Below are 22982 nucleotides of genomic sequence, written 5' to 3'. Positions count from 1 at the left end.
AGTAATGTGGAAAGTACTGGCATGGCAGCCTTTATAAAAGCTGTCAATAGTCCAAATACTCTCGGAGCAACAGTGCTACTAGGGATGGAAATTCATAAGAATTTAGTGATTCCAATTCCATTATCATTACATTATATCGAAATCACTTTTTGATTCTCATTGGCTCTTCTTTGAGAGTCATCATCGCTATTCACTAAGCAGCATATTAAAGAGATTGTGATCATTTTGTGGAACAAAAATAAATGTCCATATCTATGCTGTGGACTGCTCTAGCATTTTCCTCCTCTGGCACATGAACTAAAATCAGCTGATTGTAGTACAAGTACCCACATAGCAAAATTGGTATGGCCTGGATCTGGCCACACAATGTGCTTACACATGGCCCGCATACCGCAAAGAATGACGGCCCAGATCTGGGTTGCCAGAGGTGGCCCACACATGGACCAGCACAAGGCCAGTTGCAGACACACTGGTGTGCTGGCCAAGAACAGTTTCACCTCTGGCCCCAGATGTCAGCCTAATGTGTACCTTAATCAAGCCATGTAATAACAACATGTGCCAGAACATAACAGTGCAAAAGTAACATGATAAAACTCTGTTCAGACAGTGAATGGACTGACTCTTTTATAGCGCTTTTCTTCTCTCCCTCTCACTCAAAGTGCTCTATACCAGCGGTCCCCAACCCCCGGGCCTCGGACCGGTACCGGTCCGTGAGTCGTTTGGTACCGGGCCGCGAGAGTTGAGGCTCAGGTGTGAAATGTATAGTTTTCAGGGTTTTTATCGGTTTTCAGCGTTATTTTGTTATCGTTTTTATCGTTTACTCGGTTTTCCTTGGTCTTTTCACGTGTGTTATGAATAAATTTTATTTTTTTCGGTACCGGTACTAGTTTTATTTTGTTGTATTTATCCGCGACACCTTAAAGGCCGGTCCATGAAAATGTTGTCGGGCATAAACCGGTCCGTGGCGCAAAAAAGGTTGGGGACCGCTGCTCTATACAACATGCCACATTCACCCAATCACACACTTTCTCTAAACTGAGTGCTTCCTAACCAGAGATGGGCTAATCTGATTACTTTTTTCAAGTAACGAGTAAAGTAAGGGATTACTATTGCAAAAACGGTAATTAGATTACCGTTACTTTCCCGTAGGAACACTGCGTTACTAAAACCGTGATTTTTTTGCGAGAATGTCTCATGACAGTGACGTAAGCGAGTGCGACGTTCGTGACAACAGCTGTGTGCAGATCAACAATGGATCATATATCCCGTGCGGGAGAGAGTATGAGCGTGCAGCGTTTAAAGCGTGGAAGTACTGACCTTACTTTGAGTTTGATTCCATAAAAAGTGACAAAAACATTAGTGTCCGTTGTGCGTGGGAAGAAAACTTCTTTTTACGCCGAAAAAAACCCTAAACAAGCTCCGAGTGCGCAACGAGGTAATGGGAACTTCACAGAGAAACTCGCGGATTCTTCCACTGACCGCTGCGCCACACCTGCACCAGGGTAACCCTCCGCCTGCCCAACTCCTGCTTTACAGGTGAAAAAGAGCAACAGGACCGCTAGTCTTTGACTTTATTTATTTTCTGCTGTGTTTTACTTGCATCTATTTGAAAGACTGAGTGTAAACACAAAAAAATTATTTTATTTTATGTGCTGGAATGTGCAGAAAATAGGTTTAAATGTTAAACTAATTTCTTCAAGTCAGAGAATGGTGCATATAATTGAATTTTTGCTTGATGCATAAAGTTAAAAGATTAAAACGGATAAAACAAGTTAAAAAAAAAGAGACTTTTCCATTTGATTACATTTTGTATGATGGATTATGCAGAAAAAGTAGAATTGGGCTGAAAGATCTATCGCTTTATCACCTTTATCACAGTAATTAGTTACTGATTACTTTTTTCAAGTAACTTGACCAACACTGTTCCTAACTACATTCATACACAGACATGCAGACTGGAGGAGCCAGAGATCGAACCACCAAACTTCCAATCAGTAGGTGACTGCTCTACCTCCTGAGCTTCAGCCACCCAGTGGTAAACATGAGTAAACTCTCACTAGGTTTTGGATAAAGTGTACACTCACAAACCTGTCAAACCTGCATTTGAAACGTTGGCTACCATAACAGTATAGTATTGCAACATGGCATTTGGATCTTCTAACTAAAATAGGAAAATAGGAACATAAATATTGCCATCATTTCAGATTGCACTTGAATTTTGAAGGGAATGGGTGAATGAGGCATGTTGTATACAGTGCTTTGAGTACTCCGGGAGAGTAGAAAAGTGCTATATGAGAATCACTCCATAGCTGAAATCACAGGTTTAAAACCACAAGCATTGCTTCTTTTCTTTCTTTCAGCTGTGACTTTTATATTAAGCTAGCATTTTGCATTTTTAAAGGAAAATTTTCAGTTTTGGTGATTTTTTTTTTTTAAACCTTAACTCGTTTAGCAGTTATGCTAAACTTAGCCGAGAGGAATGAAATGTTTTTGGACAACACCCTGATGATTTAACTGGAGGAAAAACCTGATGACTATTAAAAATTCAGTAACTTTTTAAAGATTAATGGTCAGCCTGTGTCTTATTATCCATCCCACACACAGACTGAAAGTACTTCTATAACTCTTCTCCATTAAAGCACTCAGGACAATCAATGCTAACTTAAAGTAATGGCTGTGAAAAATCCCACTGAGCTTTTAGCCACTTAAAAAGGGGCACATTGATGCATTTACAATAAAGAATATGGAACACCTTTATTAGAAGTGTGTGTATGAAAAAAACTGAAATTTAGTCTTCAGTCACTTTGTCCTTTTTATTGTACCCACATTCTAACGGCAGATCCAAGTGGCATCTATGGATATGGCTGTGTAACTATGTTAAAATAAGATAATCATTTAAACACTTCAATTTAAAGAAAAAGACAGAAGGTGAAGTGGATAAGTGGACATGCTCCCATATGTCTTCATTACAGGAACTGAAGGGCAAGATTTTGCTAAAAGCCAAGAAGATTGGTGGCCTAGAAGAATATGTTGATGAAACCTGTACAGATGAAGTGAGTGATGAGGAAGAGATGGCCAACTGTGATGCTGAGATGGCTTCGACAGAAGATTCACCTGACAAGGTAGATGCATGCAGTAACTACTTTCTCTCTGTGTTTCCATAGTTCATATCAAAGTGGGAATTAAAACAGATAGAGAGCAGAAAAAGGGAACCATATAGATAGTAAGACGAGGCAGGATTGGATGGTGCTTGATAGTAAAGGAAGGCAGGAAACTTGGCTGGGATTCAAGAGACACAGAGGCGAGACAAGAGTTGATGGGAGATAGTGAAAGAGAAACAGGAAAGAGATATTTCAGGCCAATACGAGATGCACTTAAGTGAGACACAACTTCCAGTCTTCTCAGCCTGCACTTTGAAGTGAAGGAACTATATTATCTTCAAAGTAGTGCTTAAGATGTGCTAATTTTTACACTTAAAGTTTACTAATGGGTCAACCTTGGAGGCAGTGAGAGAATAACTGGAATTATTTGTGGCTTAAATAAATCCATTAATCCATAAGAGTCAATGAGAAAGACACCAAAATGTAAGAAATCCTAATCATGTTAATCACATTTTTCAAAGCTGATATATTCTGCTCATAGTTTTAAGAGGGAGTTTTTCTTTCTGACTGTAACCAAGTGCTTGCTCATAGGGAATCGCCTGATTGTTGAGGTTTTCTCTCTGTTATTGTAGGGTCTTTACAATATAAAGCATCTTGAGGCAACTGTTGTTCTGATGTGGTGCTATATAAATCGAATAAAATTTCTAGCTCTTTGTTCCTATTTTAGACTCTACAGTCCATCAACTGTCACAAGCATATTGTTTTTGTTCCTTTCCCTTGAAGCCACAAGGAGGTTAGAGCCTTTATTCTGATTGGCTGCCCCTCCTGAGATGATCATTTTAGAAATATCTTGCCTCTCTCTCTGACATCACAAAGGCCAAGAATAGAAAAAAACTATGTGAAACCAAGTCACAGAGTTTACTTACACACACTGAAACAGTGTCCATGTTTAACACGAGCATCCGCATACACATGTTAGATAATAAGAAAAAGCAGTTTATTATTCTGTATCCTCCTGGTCATATAGATGAAAAGCTGGTAAAGAAACGAAACGTAGCTAAACCTATACTCTACATATACTACATATACAACTAAAATAATGTCAAAATAGGGCTGTAAATAAATAGTAGTTAGCCAGTAATTTGTCCAATACCCTCGTGAAATTGAAAAGACTTTATGAAAAGTCTGGGTGTAAATGCAATAAACACTGGACCTACCACATAGAGTCACAAATGCCATGTCTTAAATAAAAATGTATATTTATTTTAAATAAAATTGAAAATTCTTCAGTTTTTAGGCAACCACTTTTTTCTGGCAAACACAAATGGATATTAAATAAATAATTAATATACTTACTGTACTGATTCAAATGCACTAGACTGACTGATAAATATTACATATTACAGATATTAAGGTTAGCTGAATGCAAAAGGTTAGGGGGTCACCTTTAATTACCTGGCATGTTTGAATGTTTAAAGTGATGTTTTGAGCTTTGTTGACTGATTATATATTTTTATGCTGCAGAAGTCTAAAGCAAAATCCAAAATGTCCAGGGAGCTGTCAGACCTGGTGGTTTACTGCAAGAGCGTGCACTTTGACGGCTTTGAGCACGCCCGTTCACACGCCAAATGCTACGAGATCTCCTCATTCTCTGAATCCAAGGCCAAGAAGCTCGCTAAGGAAGCAGGTAGACGAAGGAGTAGTATATTCCTCAGATAATAAATGAGCTGTTAAATGATTGTGACGTGTCATACATGTGTATTACAATATTTGAAACTGTATCTGACTTAAAGGTGGAGAAGTAGGTAGAGTTATCTATGCTGTAGAAATCTATAGCATTTGTTCTCTTCAAACATTTCCTCAGGGACGGACTTTGTGCAGTACAACACACGGCAGCTGAGCAGGACGTACCCCAGCGGCCTCAGGACAGACTCATCCAATTACAACCCCCAGGACATGTGGAGCGTGGGCTGTCAGATAGGTGAGGACAAGCTCTCCCTCTGCTGGTGTAAAATCTGAAATCACCGCCAGTGCAAAACCGGTGTACCGGTGTATCCATTAGGGTTAAGTACGACCTCCTTATTTTACACAGTGTAAGAACGCCTGAATGATATTGATCAGAAATGCTGTTACAAAAAAGCAGTAGCATTATCTGGGTTTTTCTTCCTGTAGGCGAGTATAATATTTGCTAGTCACAATATGTGTGATGTTTTTTTGGTTCAGTGCATCCTGAAAATTGCATTACTGATAGTTTAGAAGTCCAAACAAGAGGAAAGTTTTTGCACTGGTGTCAGCACACGTACTAAAAGTAATTGGTAGGGAGTCATTTCTGTAATGCTTGACCATTCTGTCAAATATTCAGGTTATGTTATTTGTATCTGCAGGTGGATTTGGTAAATGAGTACTAGTTATATATATTTCAAATTTCTGCCAGATGAAAAACTTTGGCTTCCTCGTCACAGTTTCAGGGTTTTCTTTTATCATGCTGGAAATGATGTGTTTAAGGTCTTGATGTATTGTTGAGTTTGAGGCGTGGCGTCTGTCATGCATCCGTCCTATAGTACTCGTCAGAATTTAATCAAAGTTGGATACACACACTGATCACTAATGGGTCTTCAACTAAACTATATTCAAGGTCAGCATCACATTTGTCGTTCTACCGGCAGTAATGTGTGAATTGTGATGAATGGTGAATCGGATGAGCTCGCACATTACCGATGTTCTGGTATTTAAGTTGTTGAATTCTTGTTTTTTGGGGGGAGCTTCAGTTATTATGAGTTCTTCATTTTTTCTTCTTGTGTTTTTAGTTTCTGCTGTGTTTCCCTCTTTTAACATTTGTTATTTAACAAATAAATCTACACTCATCACACGAGCCAACACCTTGACGAACAGGGTCATAGTTCACATGTGGCATGTTTATATATTATCAGGTGTGGAAAGAGAAAACATAATTAACAATGACATATCCTCCTGAGAACCGAAGAGAGAGTACCTTTCAGTTGAACTTTTTTGCGATTTCCTGCCCCTTTGGAGCTAAAGGAAGCCACCCAATCACATGACACATCATTGGAAAGGTCATCCTCTATTGAGCACATCAGGATTGAGTAGGCTAGCTCAAATAAGTCCAACGATATAGACCAAAAACAAATGTAAATTACATAGGACATAAATGAATAGGCTGGTTCTCAGGAGGATATACAGCATGAGTTGTTCTTGTGAATTTGTTCACAAATTCCACTGTATCTTCTGCTAAAGGAAGTAACAAAGGGAAGGACTGGAGTATCTTGCAGCATGTGACACTCGAGGCTATGGAGAGGACCAACACACAGAGACCGACACGCTTTTATGGCAGTTCAATTAGAATCTTTTCTTTCCACTTCATTGTTTGCACACACACTGCTTTTACAGCTCATGCATTTATTATTGTGTAATATTATATTAGGAAGTAATTATCCTTGTGGACATCCTCAGTGCCACCCCATGTTTATTTTTAGATGGGTTAGAGCTAAGAGCTGGGTATCTAACATCATCAAGGTGGCTAAAGAGGCTTGACAGGACAGATGGTTCCTGTCACAAGTGCTCACACTGATGGTATCTGCTTAGGATGAAAGCTCGTCTCCTGTAGCCCTTTTCACATTAACTCTGACAGCTCTACAGACTCTGGGAAATTATCCTAGGTTGCCATTCAGTAAAAAAAAAAAAAAAAAGTTAATCAAATTATTGTCTGCCTCTTTCCCAAAGTGGCTTTGAATTTCCAGACAGCCGGTCTGGAAATGGATCTAAATGATGGGTTGTTCAGGCAGAATGGCTGCTGTGGCTACGTCATAAAGCCCGACTTCATGAGAGATGGGAACACTCAGTTCAGTCCAGATAAACCTGAGGAGCGGGAAGGGTACAAACCACTCCGCCTATCCATACAGGTACAGAGCTCTATGAAAATCTGTTTATTTTACCTCCAGTGTGGAAATCTGAGATGTGGTGTGAGAGGTAAAGTACGCTAAAATGGTTTGCATCTTTATCAGGTGATCAGCGGGCAACAACTGCCAAAGGTGAACCAGAAAGAAGGCTCTATTGTTGACCCGCTGGTGCGAGTGGAGATCTACGGAGTACCACAGGACCAGGCAAAGGATGAGACCAGCCACATTAACAACAATGGTGACTGAGTATTCAACACTTAGACCACTCAGTGGACAAATTTTGGGTATAAAGTCGATCCCAGTTGGTTATATTCACTCCTCTGCTGCCCTCCTCCTGCAGGGTTTAACCCCGTGTGGAATGAAACTCTAGATTTCACCATCCACACCCCTGAGCTGGCGCTGGTTTGCTTTGTGGTGGAAGACTATGACAAAGCATCAAGGAACGACTTCATTGGACAGTACACTCTGCCCTTCATGTGCATCCAACCAGGTGAGCAGAGCATGGAGAGCTCCAGTGTTACCTCTTAGTACAAGAAGACTGCATCACACAAACTAACTAGCCTCGCTCTCCTCATGATATTTCAAACCTTTTGGGGTGTCCCAGGCCATGGGTGATGTCATCATCAACAATAAGCCTGTAAAACTGTAAAAAATAGTCCAAAGTTTAAGCCCTCCTTCTTTGCATTTCATATTTTCCGAAACCACTCAATGCATTGGATTCTTGGTAAGCAGATTCTGGCCCCCACGCCGTGTAATGGACACTGTTGGGCTTTTTGTCTCTAATATTCGGAAGCTCTTTTTCTAGCATTAAAAAGTGCCTTGAGACTTGTTTTGAAATTCTTCTTTTTTCCAGGATATCGTCACATACATCTGCTGTCTAAGGATGGAACAGCTATCCCGCCCTCATCGCTCTTTGTTAACATCAGCATTTCTGAGCTCACATGAAGAACAACGAGAAACCAGATGTGGTCACAAGGACGACATGGAGCAGTACTTCGATCTGCCAACGCTACATAAGACTGTCAAAATGAACCACATGGAACAGATCATCTCAGAAATCAGCATTATTTAATTTGAGTTTTCAACAGTGACAAAGTGGAGTGCATCTCTTTTAAACCAATCTATAATTTTTAACCACGGAATAAGATAAACTAGGCCATGCAGTACTATTTATTTAGGGTTTTAAGTCCAATATATGCAACTTTACATTCCAGAAATTGTAAAAAATATTTTAAATGATGGATGTGAAAGTAAGACAAAAGACTGCAGCATGTAGAGAATGTCAAAATATCTGTAACAGTACTGAAAGGTTAGATGTGGGGAAAAAAGACAAATCTCAGTATTAAAAATCCAGAAATATACTCACAACTTTGCATGAATGACTTATTTCTAATGAATGAATGAATGTTCTACAAGGCCATGTTGTGTATAATGTAAATATGTCTTTGTATGTAATTTTCTGAGTGGTTAAAAACCTGTGCGTGAAATTCAGTTGTTCAGAAACATTTGTGGCTTGTTAATTTTTTTCCCAACCTTGTTTCTAGAAATTTGGGGAACGTCTTAAAATGTAAATTAAACAGAACACAAACACTTGCAAACAGTTGTTTATCCATCCCAGCTGGGACAGGGCGAGAGGTGGGGAACACCCCGGACAGGTTGGCAGTCTGTCACAGGGCTAACACAGAGAGACAGACAACCATTCACACATATGACCTATTCAGAGTCAGCTGTTATCCCAACATACATGTCCTTCAACTCCAGAGTACCCGGAAAGAACTGACATAGGAACCTGAAGTGGATTCAAATTCAGGAGCTAAGTATAAGAAACCCAGCATTTAACATAAAATTGTAATAAGTCAACATGTCGAAACAGAATTTAAAAAAGATTATCTATGCATGCAAAATATTTCAGAGCTAATGGTACAAATGAAAAACGTGTTTAAAAGAAAAAAGGCCAACATCAGCCTGTCCCGTTTAAAAGAAATGCATTTATTGCATTTTTTTTTTGCAATCACCCTGTACGTCTGTGCCAGCACATTTTTCATATTTTTCTATCATTTTCATTAAGCTGCTCTATGCTCGCTCATCCATCCTTATCTCATCCAAAGCAAACCGCAAAAAGCACTCTCTCTCTCTCCTTCATCAGCAGCAGCTTTATTCCTCAGTTGCTTTTTGCTTATTAAGCTAAGAGTTCCTAGCAGTCCTGTTTTCAGCCTTGGCTTCATGAGTTTGTTTTTAAGGAATCTTGGTTTTCTTCTTCTTTTGTTTATTTTTTCCAGGACTTCCATTTCTCTTAGTGTTGAAGTTTTGTAAACAATGTATTTTGCATTATTAAGAGTTTCTGGATTGGCAGCACAGTTGTGGCATCTCATATGGTGATTTTCTCATTAATACAATTATATTCTGATTATAGGAAATTATCACAAGATAGGATATAAAAAACTGTTTATTGTTCAAATAAATGACCCGTCTTTACATTCTCTCTTAATATGTATACTAAGTGTCTTATTAGGCTTGGCAAGACATTAAAATCAACTAATCAAACATCAGTATTTACCAGCTATGTCACCAGTTACTCTCTCTCTTCAGGGTTTAATCCTAGCTCGACCTCTTCAGCAACCTCCTGTACCTCACTGGCTGGTGGAAGCAGCTCATTGGCTGCTTCTTCTGCTCTTTTATCCAGAGTCCCCTCTAGAGCCTCCTTCAGGGTGAGGCCTCCAGCTTCTGAGTCTCTTACCACACCTTCCTCTGCTGGCATGTTTGGATGATGCCTTTGCAGATGCTTGACCACCTGGAACTTCTGCTTGGCTCTGTAGGAGCAGTGGCGACAGCTGAAAGGTTGCTGCTTGGTGTGAGACAGGTAGTGATGTCTGAGACCCGCAGGCCACCTGAAAGCCTTTTGGCACAACCCGCACGTGTATGGCCGGTCGTCGCTGTGCTGGCGCTGGTGGGTCTTCAGTATGAAGCTAGTCTTGAAGGCTTTGCCGCACTTCTCGCAAACATAAGGGCGCACATCACAGTGCTGTGTGTCGCAGTGTGCGCGGAGGGCGTCTGCTCTGTTGGTGCGGTAGTCGCACTCATCACAGGCGTACGGCTTCTCTCCTGCAGATGACAAACATTATTTAAAAATGTAACCAAATCACTTTATAACTTAGACATATTGCAACATTAAATTAGAAGCTTTCACTTTATGTCTTTCTGCAGGAGACATTTGGTTTGTTTTCACCCCTGACCACTAGAAGGAGCTTTTTAACTGATTGTGTGTATATGGGAATTTCTAAAGCTTTCCAGTGGGCTGGACTGATTTTGGCAACCGGGCCTTATGATTGACACTCCTAAATTAGACTGTCCAGTATGCAGTTTGGATACATCAGATAAGCATGTGGACTGTCAGTTTGTGTTTTGTGTTCAGTTTATAACCATCATATCTGCCTGAGCTGTATGGTAAATAAATGTAACGTCTCATTTTCCAACAGCAGCTCTTCAGCTGCATTTTTAGGGGTGAAAACAGCCACCTCTGATACCTGTGTGCTTGGTCATGTGGTATTTCAGCTGAGTCGCCCATTTGCACTTGTAGCCACACTCTGGACAAAGGTACTTCTTCTCTTCTTGGTGAACTCTCATGTGAAGCTATAAAAACATTAAAAATAAAATAAAAGGGACCTGTTATTGCTTTCATTGTGCTCCATTTCATGGAAAGACTCAAAATGAGCCTCAATAAGTAACTACACAACCAGAGACACTGTAAATGCTTCTGCCATCGTTCTTTGTTTTTAACTTTAACTTTTAACATGTTGGTCTCAGCGGTTTTGTTGTCGTCTTACAGATACCCGTTTAGTTTTTACTGCGTTTTGTTCCCATTTACTGCTCTTGGTCCTGTTCCGTGCTATAAAGCTAATTTAACTCATCTGGCTTCTGTGAGCCTAACATCAGAAATCAGGCTCAATAGTTACATGAAATGTTTATCATTTCACTAACTCAAACTATACTAACCCGGATTTATGATTCTAGCTACAAATGATGCCATCTTCCAGGGAACTGACTGGTCAGTAAACCTGCTGATTTCCAATCTCAAACATAACCAGCTCCAGATCACATTATTTCTGCAGCATAAGATGCCACGTTGATGTACGCTGGCATGAAATGAACATCTTCATAATACGGAAAAGCCAAGTTTAACTGTGAAGACACCTGGAGCCTAAATCCTGCTTGAAAGTACACACCACTATTTATAAATTACATTTTTAATTCTTTTGTTTTTATTGAGCTTCCGTTCATGTTTTTATTATTCCTTCTTGTGTTTTTAGTTTCCTCGCCATTTCTGTCTCAACTTTAAGCTACTTTTGTGCTCCACTGCCTCTGTTTAACGTGCCGTGTAATGTCTCTGTATTTGATATTTTAGTTAGTCCTGTTTTGTTTTTCTCTGATGTCTTGCTGTAGTTTCTGTCCTCACCTAGCCTATCATTACTGGCTATTACTTCAATCCAATCCATCCCCAGCCTACATTCAGCTCCTTCCTCCCCTCAGTTTTTGCCCACTTGTGGGTTTGTTCACCCTCCTGTTTTCCAAGCTTGTGTCTTAGTCCAAGTTAACCCTTTAAATTGTATTAACAAACTCTCCAGCCAGCTTTGCTTGTTTGACTTGTTTTTTTTTTAGTAATAAAGTTGCTTTGCATATTTAGCATCCTGCATCTGGGTCCTCTCTCGGACACAGCTGCTGGAACAAATGAGACTGCATTATCTAAAAGCAACGTGTCGATAGAAGTTTTTTCAGTGGACGTGGATACAGATGAACAGAACCAACTGTCTGGGATCTATGGAAGCTTGTTTGGTACCTTCAGCCTCGATGGATCGGTGCAGGTGTAGCTGCACTCCTCACAGCTGTAAGGCTTCTCCCCAGTGTGGATGCGAATGTGCCATGTGATCTTCTGCTTGTTCCGGGTCGAGTACTGGCAGTCGGTGCATTTGTACAAGCGCTTGGTTCCGTGCGAGCGGAGGTGCTGCTCCAGGACCAGCTGATGGTGACAAGCAAACTGGCAGGTGCTGCACCTCAGCGCCTTGTCCTCCGCAGGTCCCTCCTCATGTTCGCTCAAGAGGTGCTGAGCCAGCAGCTGCCTCGTTTTGGTAGCAAAGGGACACACGTGACACTGATGCGCCAGGTGAGCTCTCTGATGAAGCTCGAGGCTTTCCTTAGTTTCAAATGACTCCTGGCAGGTGTTGCATTTCACCTGGGGGTGCTTGCTCTGCTGGTGGGCCCTTAGTGTGATGTCGCTGCTGCAGGTGTAGTCACACTGCTTGCATGAGAAACGCACCTGGAGCTGGTGCACACGCTTGCAGTGGTTTCTCAAAGCGACCTCTGAGCTAAACTGAGCGTCACAGTGGGTGCAAACGTGCTGCAACTCCCCCGTGTGGCATCTGCGGTTGTGGCGTCTCACGTCGTCGAGCGTGTAGCTGCTGAAGTCGCACAGCGAGCAGAAGTGCGTGGGCAGTTTGTCGTGAATGCGTCTCTTGTGTTGGCGCAATTTGGTCACCGCCCCAAATGTTTTGTCACACACGTCACAGTGGTGACGGCCGACACCTGTGTGGAGAGACTCGTGCTCTTCCAAGCGGTAGCGCCGCGTGGTGCTGAAGGGGCAGAAGCGGCAGAGGTGAGGTCGTGCACCTTTGTGTTTGAGTGCAATGTGCTGCGTCATGCAGCGCTGCTGTTTGCAGCTGAAAGTGCAGTGCTGGCAGTGCAAACGTTTGGGTTTGGCAGCACCGAACTTTTCCTTGCCATGACCACATAAACTGTGTCGGGTCAAAGAAACTTTAGATTTGGCTACAAATGAACAGAGAGCGCACTGTACTTCACCGGGCCTCATGCAGCCTTTTCTTTCATGGCTGTCTAAAGCTCTCTTCTGACTGCACTTAAATGCACAGCTTGGACAGCCAAAAATTTGACGTTTCTTAGAAACTTTTACGAGATCTTCGTCGAGTTTCTCCGCCAGCTCTTCTCTTTCTTTGATTGAGTCATTCCCACCTTCATCACCTGCTTCTGAATTGGTCTCATTCTCCCTTTTCCTGAATCTTCTTTTGCAGGTCGAGAGGTGCCGTTTAATTGTTATGAGCCTGACAGATGAGAAGCTGCACAGCTTGCATCTGAATTTCCCACCCTTTTTACTATAAAGGGACTTTTGCTGTTTGTTACTGGAGATCAGTTTCTTGTTACTGGAGATCAGTTTCTTCTGACTTTCGGTTTGCTGGTTTTCGGATGCACTGGATGTAGCATCATCATCATTAACAAAGGTCTTAGAATGAGATGAACACTCAGGATCAGTGGAAATTTTATTTTGCTCTGTCTGATCTGAATTGGATCCCTCCTGATCTACAGTACAGCTCTCCTTTGGAGCAACACATGTTTCTGAAATGCCTACAAATGTCCTTGTTTTCCGTGGCAGGGCTGGGCACTTCTTTTTAAGGTGGCCATCGAGGCCCCGCCTCTGCTTGAACTGCGCACCGCAGGCCTGACACTTGTGGCCCTTCATCCTGCCGTGGCACAGAGCTTGGCAGTGGTGCCTCAAAGCGCTCTCTCTGCAGGTGACATAAGAGCATTTCTCACAGCGGTAAACACCTTCAGCTGGCACCACGAGCATCTGCACCCGTCCCTCTAACACCATGGCTTCTGCTTGGTCCTTGTCATACTTTTTCATAGCATTCAGACGCACCTCAGATTGTAAGGGCTGACTGTGCTCAGGTGGAAAAGTAGGACTGATTGTTTCACAGTTTCTGTCAGGTGTCTGACAATCTCCGGGCTCAACCAGTTCAGCTGTGTTATTTAGAGGCTCGTAGCTATCATGTTCCTCTGATGAGAGGTCTGCTTTTACTTGTGACGCCTCGGGCCTGTTAGAATCTAAAGTAGGAGCCCTTGCAGAGTTTTCAGAGGGGGTTTGAAAGTCAGAGGTGGAGAGTGCAGTTAGAACGAGGGTACAGTATTCCTCAGGACTGCCAATGGGCGAAGGACTTTCTGTAATGGTCTCCTGAGAAACAACATCAAAAACTTCCTCAGGTTGTGAAGCAGGAGACGTTTCTCTGCTGCCATCGTGTTCAGGCAGGACTTGGTCTCTTTGACCTTCAGGAGCACCAGAAGGTGGAGGTCCTTCAGGCAGCTTGTGAGTAACTGAAGGCTTGTTGTAAAAATCCTGCATGAATTCAGCCGAGCTCCTCTCCTTCTCCTTTGCAGCGTAGTTGTCCAGCCACGCTTTGTCCCCGGGCACGTACCCATGTGTTTTCTTCTTGTGAAGGAAAAGGCTGATACTGCTAAAGGAGGAGTAGAAGCAAAGGGCGCAACGAAACTCTTTCAGCTTGGTGTGTTTGCAGTTCTCGTGATTCTGAAGCGCCTGACGGTAGCAGGTGGTGTACATACAGTATTTGCACTTGAACACGGCGGACTGTCTGTCCTTTCCGGAGTGTTTGGCCAACATATGGTTTCGAAGCTCATATTTGCGCTTGCAGGCGTAAGCGCAGATCTCACACATGAGTGATTTGGCTTGGTGCCGTAATTTGTGGCTGTTTAGCTGGTCCATGCGGTGACAGCGATATGGACACAGATCACAGGGATACCTAGGGGAGGAAACAGGAAGTATTGAATCTAGAACCAACAATGCTTCTTCCACCTCCACTGTTCCCCACCTTAAAGACCCACAGCTGTGCATTCTGGTGTTGCGCTCTTAAGAAACTCACTTACACAACAGATCCAAAATTAAAATATAACAAAGATGTGTAAGAAACCTCTTGAGTGCGTACCTGAGGTCCCCTGCATGTTTCCTCATGTGGACGTTAAGGTAGTGCTTCCATTTGGTGACGTATCCACATTCGGCACACATGAAGTTCTTATCATCTGAGTGAGTGAGCATGTGTTTGGACAGGTAGGACTCATCTCGGCACTTGAACTCACACAGGCTGCACTTGTGGGGCCTCTCACCTTAAAGAGGAAAAACAAGTTTAAGAGTTATTGTGTCAAAAGGGAGAAATGCCCAGACTTTAAGGCAGGATTCACGTGACCAAACCCAGCCTCACCACTGTGCATGAGCATGTGCCGCTTCAAACCCCGTTTGTGCGAGGTCACGTAGCTGCACTGAGAGCAGCGGTGGATCTTCTCGTTGGCGTGCAGATGCCCAAGGTGCTGCTCAAACTCCACGGGGTTGAACGTGACAAAGGAGCAGAAGTCGCAACTGAGCTTTTCAGGCCCTGCATGACCGAGCCGCTGGTGCTGTAGGAAGACTGTTTTATTGGAGCAAGAAAAATCGCACTCTGAGCAGTGATAGGCGAGGTGCGTCCGATAATGATCATCCATGTCTGTCTCGCTTTTAAAGAGGGCACCGCAGGCGTGATGACGGCATTCCACTGCTTTGACTCCGTGAGCCTTGGCAGAGTGTCTAATGAGGTCTTTGTGATGAGAACTCTGGAAAGAACAACCCTCCTGAAAGCAGGTCAAGGGTTGGCTGTCAGACAGGATGTTATGTGACTTCATGTGAGCCTTCAATGCGCTGCTCAGGCGAAAGCTTCCCCCACAGGTCGGACAAATGTAGCTGTAACCGTTTTCGCCATCTCCGGCGTGCACGCTGATTAGATGGCGCCGGATTGAGCTCTTCTCCACGGCAGAATACTCGCACAAGTGGCACCGGTGGATCTTTTCGCCGGCCTCTCTGAGCCTGTGAACACGCAGCTTGCTCTTGCTGGTGAAGTAACGCTTGCAGGTGGGACACTGGAGGCTTGGGTCGGGGAAATGCAAACGAAGGTGCTCCTGGAGGTGAGAGCGCATCTTGAAGCAGCGACGACACTTGGGGCAGGTGTGGGTGCGATAGATGTGCTCTGATCCCTCTGCAAGGTACTCTGTTAAATAGAAACAAATTGAAAATGTTTACAAGAATAATGGGTTGTCTTTGTTACAGTTTATATTTTGCATTGTTTACTGTTTTTTCCTTCTATCATTTTGATTAAAGAACAGATCTTTTATGTCATGTTATACAGTAATGAGAGATGTTTTTTTGTAATAAACCACTTGTGATGGGCACCAATCACTCACAACATCTGTCTAATAATGTATAGGTCTCTTTTGTGGCATCAAAAGAGCTCCTAGCTTTCAGGGCATTGATGTGGGACTCCAGCGGGTGTCTGTACTGCGACTTTGCCAACAACTTTGAGATTACAAAATAAGGCCTCTCTGGATCCGAATTGTTCCAGCACATATCAGGAGGATCATTGAGAACAGGATTTAGGACTCTGGAGTTCAGGAAAGCCATGAGCTCTGCAGTTTTTTGTGGTAAGACAAGGGTCACTGTCCTGCTTGGGGGGGTTGCCACCAACAAGATTTTGTCTACTATGAAACTAACTTCTGGTTTGCATTGAGGAGACCACGTCTACTTTTAAGAGTAGGCTTTGGACATTCCTTTCTGATTAACCTTTGAATTAAGGCCATACAGGGTGGACCTGAACCTTTCCTCAATTTTGCAACTAAATGTTTCAATCACATCTTCACTCCTGTGTTTGTGTACTACTATTGCATGTCATTAATGTTTGGCTACTCTACCATAGTTTTGTTTGTTGTCCATCTACTGTACTGTTTCTTCTCATTCTCCTCTTTCCCTTTGCAGTCTGCTGGAGGACCTTTCCTGTTACAGAGTTTTTTCCCCCACTTTTGCCAAATATTGTCTCGTGAGGCATCATTGGCTTTGTCTAGGAAGAATTACAAATCTCTGAGGAAGTGCCATCACGTGACTTGGACTGTGGAGGGTGGAGCATTTCCTTCCTACTTGAATAAGCTTATAACATCCTAGCTTGACCAGTCAACCAGTTATGTGGAGAGAGAGGAACATTAGCACAATTAGGGTATAAACAGTGGTAACAGCACTTTAGGAGGTCATAGAGCAGGAAAGGATATTGAGTCAAATGAAAACTGCAACTGAACAGCATCATTTTTATTATAGAGGCACAGGCCAGTATCAGGCAGAACCTGTCGTACAGGGACAGCAGGATGAAGGTCAACCTGGGTATACACTAATCTCAGAATAGATGATGATGTGGTCTCCTGGAGGGAATTCATAATGGTGGAACCAACAGTGTCAGGGGAGATAACAAAGAACCAACGACTTAGTCTTAGAGACTCAGAGCTTTTTATTGTCATTTTGCAGTTTCTTGCACTGCGAAATTGGGTAGCTGGACCACAAAGGTGCAAAAGTAAAGAAGAGAAAACAATATACAACCCAAAAAAGGTGTTACTTGATGACTTCTACATCTGGCTAAAGCTCCATCTAGTGAAAATGTCTGCAAAGCGTAGGATCATTGACATGTGTATAAAGTGCCAATTGGTTCCCCAATCAGACCAGGAGTGACATGTTTAGCCGCATGTTCTCCTTAAATTGCTGGCTGTCTGAGTGGTGTCCCAGAAACGATGTGGGCTTCATAGATAATTGGCAAACCTTCTGGAGGAAACCTGGTCTTGTTAGGAGAGACGGCATCCATCCCACTTTGGATGGAGCAGCTCTCATTTCTAGAAATATGGACAAATTTATTAAACCCCCCAAAATATGACTATCCAGAGTTGGGACCAGGAAGCAGAGTTGCAGTCTTACACGCCTCTCTGCAGCTTCTCTCCTCCTGCTACCCCCCCAAAAACCCATCTCCATAGAGACTGTGTCAGCTTCCAAAAAGACAAAAAACAAACTAAAAACCAGCAACAAACAACTTAAACATAAACAATCAAAAAGAAAGAACAATACAGTATCCACATCTGAACCAAAGAGTAAAACAGTGAAATGTGGATTATTAAATATTAGGTCTCTCTCCTCCAAGTCTCTGTTAGTACATGACTTAATGATTGATCAACAAATTGATTTACTCTGCCTTACAGAAACCTGGTTGCAGCAGGATGATTATGTTAGTTTAAATGAATCAACACCCCCGAGTCATTCTAACTACCAGAAACCTCGAAGCACAGGCCGAGGGGGCGGTGTGGCAACAATTTTTCACACCAGCCTATTAATTAATGAAAGACCAAGACAGACTTTTAATTCATTTGAAAGCCTGATGCTTAACATTGTCCACCCCAGCTGTGAAACTCAGAAACCAGTCTTACTTGTTATCATCTATCGTCCACCTGGGCCTTACACAGAGTTTCTGTCTGATTTCTCAGACTTTATATCTAATTTAGTTCTGAGCTCAAATAAAATAATTATTGTGGGTGATTTTAACATCCATGTAGATGCTAAAAATGACAGCCTCAACATGGCATTTAGTCTGTTATTAGACTCAATTGGCTTCTCTCAAAATGTAAAAGAACCCACCCACCACTTTAATCACACTCTAGATCTTGTTTTAACATATGGCATAGAAACTGAACATTTAACAGTGTTTCCTGAAAACCCTCTCCTGTCTGATCATTTCCTGATAACATTTACATTTACAATAATTGATTACACAGCGGTGGAGAGTAGATTTTATCAAAGTAGATGTCTTTCTGAAAGCGCTGTAACTAAGTTTAAGAATATAATCCACCCACTGTTATCATCTTCAATGCCCTGTACCAACACAGAGCAGAGCAGCTATCTGAACGCTACCCCAACAGAGGTTGATTATCTTGTTAATAATTTCACCTCCTCACTACGTACGACTCTGGATACTGTAGCTCCAGTGAAAACTAAAGTCTCTAATCAGAAGTACCTGACTCCGTGGTATAATTCTCAAACACGTACCCTAAAGCAGATGACTCGTAATCTGGAGAGGAAATGGCGTGTCACAAATTTAGAGGATCATCATTTAGCCTGGAGAAATAGTTTGCTGCTTTATAAGAAAGCCCTCCGCAAAGCCAGAACATTTTACTATTCATCACTGATTGAAGAAAATAAGAACAACCCCAGGTTTCTCTTCAGCACTGTAGCCAGGCTGACAAAGAGTCAGAGCTCTGTTGAGCCAACCATCCCTTTAACGTTAACTAGTAATGACTTCATGAACTTCTTCACAAATAACATTTTTATCATTAGAGAAAAAATTACCAGTAATCATCCCACAGATGTAATATTATCTACAGCTACTCTTAGTACCATTGATGTTAAGTTAGACTCTTTTTCTCCAATTGATCTTTCTGAGTTAACTTCAATAATTACTTCCTCCAAACCATCAACGTGTCTTTTAGACCCCATTCCTACAAAACTGCTCAAAGAAGTCCTGCCATTGATTAATTCTTCGATCTTAAATATGATCAACCTATCTCTAATGGTCGGCTATGTACCACAGGCCTTCAAGCTGGCTGTGGTTAAACCTTTACTCAAAAAGCCATCTCTAGACCCAGCAGTCTTAGCTAATTATAGGCCAATCTCCAACCTTCCTTTCATATCAAAAATCCTTGAAAGAGTAGTTGTCAAACAGCTAACAGATCATCTGCAGAGGAATGGTTTATTTGAAGAGTTTCAGTCAGGTTTCAGAGCTCATCACAGCACAGAAACAGCTTTAGTGAAGGTTACAAATGATCTTCTTATGGCCTCTGACAGTGGACTCATCTCTGTGCTTGTCCTGCTAGACCTCAGTGCAGCGTTCGATACTGTCGACCATAATATCCTATTAGAGCGATTAGAACATGCTGTAGGTATTACAGGTACTGCACTGCAGTGGTTTGTATCATATCTATCTAATAGACTCCAATTTGTGCATGTAAATGGAGAGTCCTCTTCACACACTGAGGTTAATTATGGAGTTCCACAGGGTTCAGTGCTAGGACCAATTCTGTTTACATTATACATGCTTCCCTTAGGCAGCATCATTAGAAGACATAGCATACATTTTCACTGCTATGCAGATGACACCCAGCTCTATCTGTCCATGAAGCCAGATAACACACACCAATTAGTTAAACTGCAGGAATGTCTTAAAGACATAAAGACCTGGATGGCCGCTAACTTTCTGCTTCTTAATTCAGATAAAACTGAGGTTATTGTACTCGGCCCTGAAAATCTTAGAAATATGGTATCTAACCAGATTCATACTCTGGATGGCATTACCTTGGCCTCCAGTAACGCTGTGAGGAACCTTGGAGTCATTTTTGACCAGGACATGTCCTTCAACGCACATATTAAACAAATATGTAAGACTGCTTTCTTCCATTTGCGCAACATCTCTAAAATTAGAAATATCCTGTCTCAGAGTGACGCTGAAAAACTAGTTCATGCATTTATTACTTCCAGGCTGGACTACTGTAATTCATTATTATTAGGATGTCCAAAAAACTCACTGAAAAGCCTTCAGCTAATCCAAAATGCTGCAGCAAGAGTACTGACAGGGACTAGAAGGAGAGAGCATATTTCTCCTGTTTTGGCTTCCCTTCATTGGCTTCCTGTTAAATCCAGAATTGAATTCAAAATCCTGCTCCTCACATACAAGGTCTTAAATAATCAGGCCCCATCTTATCTTAATGACCTTGTAGTACCATATCACCCTATTAGAGCACTTCGCTCTCGCTCTGCAGGCCTACTTGTTGTTCCTAGAGTATTTAAAAGTAGAATGGGAGGCAGAGCCTTCAGTTTTCAGGCCCCTCTTCTGTGGAACTAGCTTCCAGTTTGGATTCGGGAGACAGAAACTATCTCTACTTTTAAGATTAGGCTTAAAACTTTCCTTTTTGCTAAAGCATATAGTTAGGGCTGGACCAGGTGACCCTGAATCCTCCCTTAGTTATGCTGCAATAGACGTAGGCTGCCGGGGGATTCCCATGATGCATTGAGTTTTTCCTTTCCAGTCACCTTTCTCACTCACTATGTATTAATAGACCTCTCTGCATTGAATCATATCTGTTATTAACCTCTGTCTCTCTTCCACAGCATGTCTTTTATCCTGTCTTCCTTCTCTCACCCCAACCGGTCGCAGCAGATGGCCGCCCCTCCCTGAGCCTGGTTCTGCCGGAGGTTTCTTCCTGTTAAAAGGGAGTTTTTCCTTCCCACTGTCGCCAAAGTGCTTGCTCATAGGGGGTCATATGATTGTTGGGTTTTTCTCTGTATCTATGAAGCGCCTTGAGGCGACTTTTGTTGTGATTTGGCGCTATATAAATAAAATTGAATTGAATTGAATTGGTACTATACAAATCAAATGTATCAGAATTAGGAGATACGTGTAAAAGTGACTTCCACGTGAGTGCCAGGAGCCACGGTGTTCAAGCAGACTGTCAGATTTAATGTTGTAGCTGATTACAGTGGTCACCATAATAATCCGCTAAGCAGATAATAGGTGTTCTTACCTTTGGATGGCACTGATGTAGCATCTCCTGCTAAAGTCGTGTCTTTCATGCCACCTGGCCTCTCAGGTTGTTCCTCTGGCCCACAAGCTGGATTTTTTCTTTGTGACACACTGACCTCAGACAAGCGGCTTTCCTTATAGCCCATCGGTGTTGGCTCCTGCTCATTCCCTAAGAGAAAATAATCATAATTTCCATCTTACAGCTAAGGTTTGAAGGTATGAGAGTTCCACCTCCCTGCAGGGCCCACTTACCTTGAGCATTATTTGGTAGATGTTTGTGTTCCAAGAGGTGGCCATTCAGGGTTTTAGCATTTTGAGAGACAAACTGGCAGTGAAAGCAGCCAAAGGGCATGTGTCCTTTCCGATGGCTTTCCATCTCAGCCTGTGTAAGGAATGACGCTTTACAAGCCCGGTAGGTGCAGGGGACAAGAGTGAGGCCATGTGTAGACATTATATGGGCTTGATACTCGTCACGGTCCGAGACACTGAAGTAGCAGCCTTTCTCAGAGCAGGAGAACGGGCCTGTCAAGTCTGGGTCACTGTGGCTGGTTTTAAAGTGATGTTTAAGAGCAGCTGGTTTGGAAAAGACCTCAGCACACCGAGAACACTTGAATCTGTCCAGCTGCACTTTATAGGATGAAGCGATTTGTCTTTGTGAACAGGGGTGAGAGGCAAACATGCCGCTGTCTGAAAAGCTCTGTCCACATTTTTCACAACGAAAATCCATCGTCTCCATTGTGTCTAAAAAATAAAGAGCAAAGCCTTAAAATTTCACAACAATTTAATATCATGTTAGGGTAAACATGCACAAGTTAAACATCAGACTCTATAACATTCCTGTCCTTTTCCGTCCTTTCTGACTGTATGCATCAGCTCATTTGTTTCACATCTGTGTTTAACGACCAATCACTCCATGTGTGTATAAATAACCCTGTTCGTTCTTGGTGTTGGGCTGTCTGTTCCTTGTCCTTCTCGCACTCTTGTGAATTCCTGTTTTGCTTTTAGTTTTGATATTACACAGAACTTTTATTTTTTTAAATCAAACATTATTAAGGGTTTGCTTTTTCTTTTGTTCCATTTGTCATCTCACTCCTGAACTATGATATGGGATATTAATTCCCAGCATGTGAAAACACAGTAGAACCTGCATCCTCCTCTGTCACACCAACCCTCTGCATGTCCTCCTTCACTACATCCATGAGTCTTGTCTGTGGTCTTCCTCTTTTCCTCCCGCCCAGCAGCTCAGTATTAGACTTTGATATATATTTTGTGCATGTAGATAAAGTCTGGAATAAAGTGGCATCTTAATGGTACTGATATGATCATAGTTGCTGGAAATGCACTGATAATACCCGAACTTTTCAAGCTGAAAACCCACAGACTTCCAAATGTCCCCACTGTTTTATAAATCAAGCATATAACTTACCCTTTAATCAGGGATAATATATAGACAGAATTAATGACATGCAGATATTAATATAACTTTGATAGTACATAGTGGTCTTTCATACTGATGAAGTTATTGCACTCGTGCTAACTGTAATAAGACACATCACAGGTACACGGTTACATGCCCAAAATTGCAGGTGCTTACAGTAGAAAATGAACTTCAGAGTCAGACCTACTGCCCGGGTTTCCACGGTCCTTTGGATCCAAAAAACAAAACATCAACAGCTGTGTTTAACCGCAAGGCTGCACCGTCTGCTTCA

General features: G+C 42.2%; 2 protein-coding genes across 5 annotated transcripts in view; one reads left to right on the top strand and one right to left on the bottom strand.

Annotated features, from left to right (window-relative positions):
• The window catches only part of plcd4b (phospholipase C, delta 4b), an 18635-nt gene extending 10126 nt beyond the window's left edge, over nt 1-8509 (top strand). For 2 of the 3 annotated variants that reach the window (XM_084908953.1, XM_084908955.1), the window contains 8 exons: nt 1947-1994; nt 2973-3122; nt 4626-4788; nt 4966-5082; nt 6843-7021; nt 7124-7256; nt 7359-7508; nt 7872-8509. In XM_084908953.1, coding sequence (XP_084765079.1) covers nt 1947-1994; nt 2973-3122; nt 4626-4788; nt 4966-5082; nt 6843-7021; nt 7124-7256; nt 7359-7508; nt 7872-7963 — 1032 coding nt within the window. In that variant the 3' untranslated portion in view covers nt 7964-8509. The remainder of the gene's footprint in view (nt 1-1946; nt 1995-2972; nt 3123-4625; nt 4789-4965; nt 5083-6842; nt 7022-7123; nt 7257-7358; nt 7509-7871) is intronic. The other variant, XM_084908954.1, reaches the window with a different exon arrangement.
• Nucleotides 8070-22982, bottom strand: znf142 (zinc finger protein 142). Of its 2 annotated transcripts, XM_084908951.1 has the most exons (8): nt 22868-22982; nt 21526-22014; nt 21275-21442; nt 15073-15888; nt 14800-14977; nt 11853-14616; nt 10543-10648; nt 8070-10120 (listed from the first exon to the last, which is right to left on the bottom strand). In XM_084908951.1, the coding sequence occupies exons 2-8, from the start codon at nt 22007-22009 to the stop codon at nt 9591-9593; spliced, it is 5046 nt and encodes a 1681-aa protein (XP_084765077.1). In that variant the 5' UTR covers nt 22010-22014; nt 22868-22982; the 3' UTR covers nt 8070-9590. The 2 variants fall into 2 exon arrangements, with proteins under 2 accessions (XP_084765077.1, XP_084765078.1); XM_084908952.1 differs by lacking the exon at nt 22868-22982 and having other exon boundaries at nt 21526-22091.

The sequence above is a fragment of the Perissodus microlepis genome, chromosome 16 (assembly GCF_051167445.1).
Source record: "Perissodus microlepis isolate ML-2025 ecotype Zambia chromosome 16, ASM5116744v1, whole genome shotgun sequence".
Classification (NCBI taxonomy): Eukaryota; Metazoa; Chordata; class Actinopteri; order Cichliformes; family Cichlidae; genus Perissodus; species Perissodus microlepis.
This window is presented reverse-complemented; position numbering and strand designations above follow the sequence as displayed.

Coding starts and splice junctions, on each gene's coding strand:
- znf142 (XM_084908951.1), bottom strand. CDS start 22,009: ATGGAGACGATGGATTTTCGTTGTGAAAAATGTGGACAGAGCTTTTCA. Junction 15,889..21,274: donor TACATCAGTGCCATCCAAAG/GTAAGAACACCT, acceptor TCTATTTAACAG/AGTACCTTGCAGAGGGATCA. Junction 14,617..14,799: donor AAACATGCAGGGGACCTCAG/GTACGCACTCAA, acceptor TTCCTCCCCTAG/GTATCCCTGTGATCTGTGTC.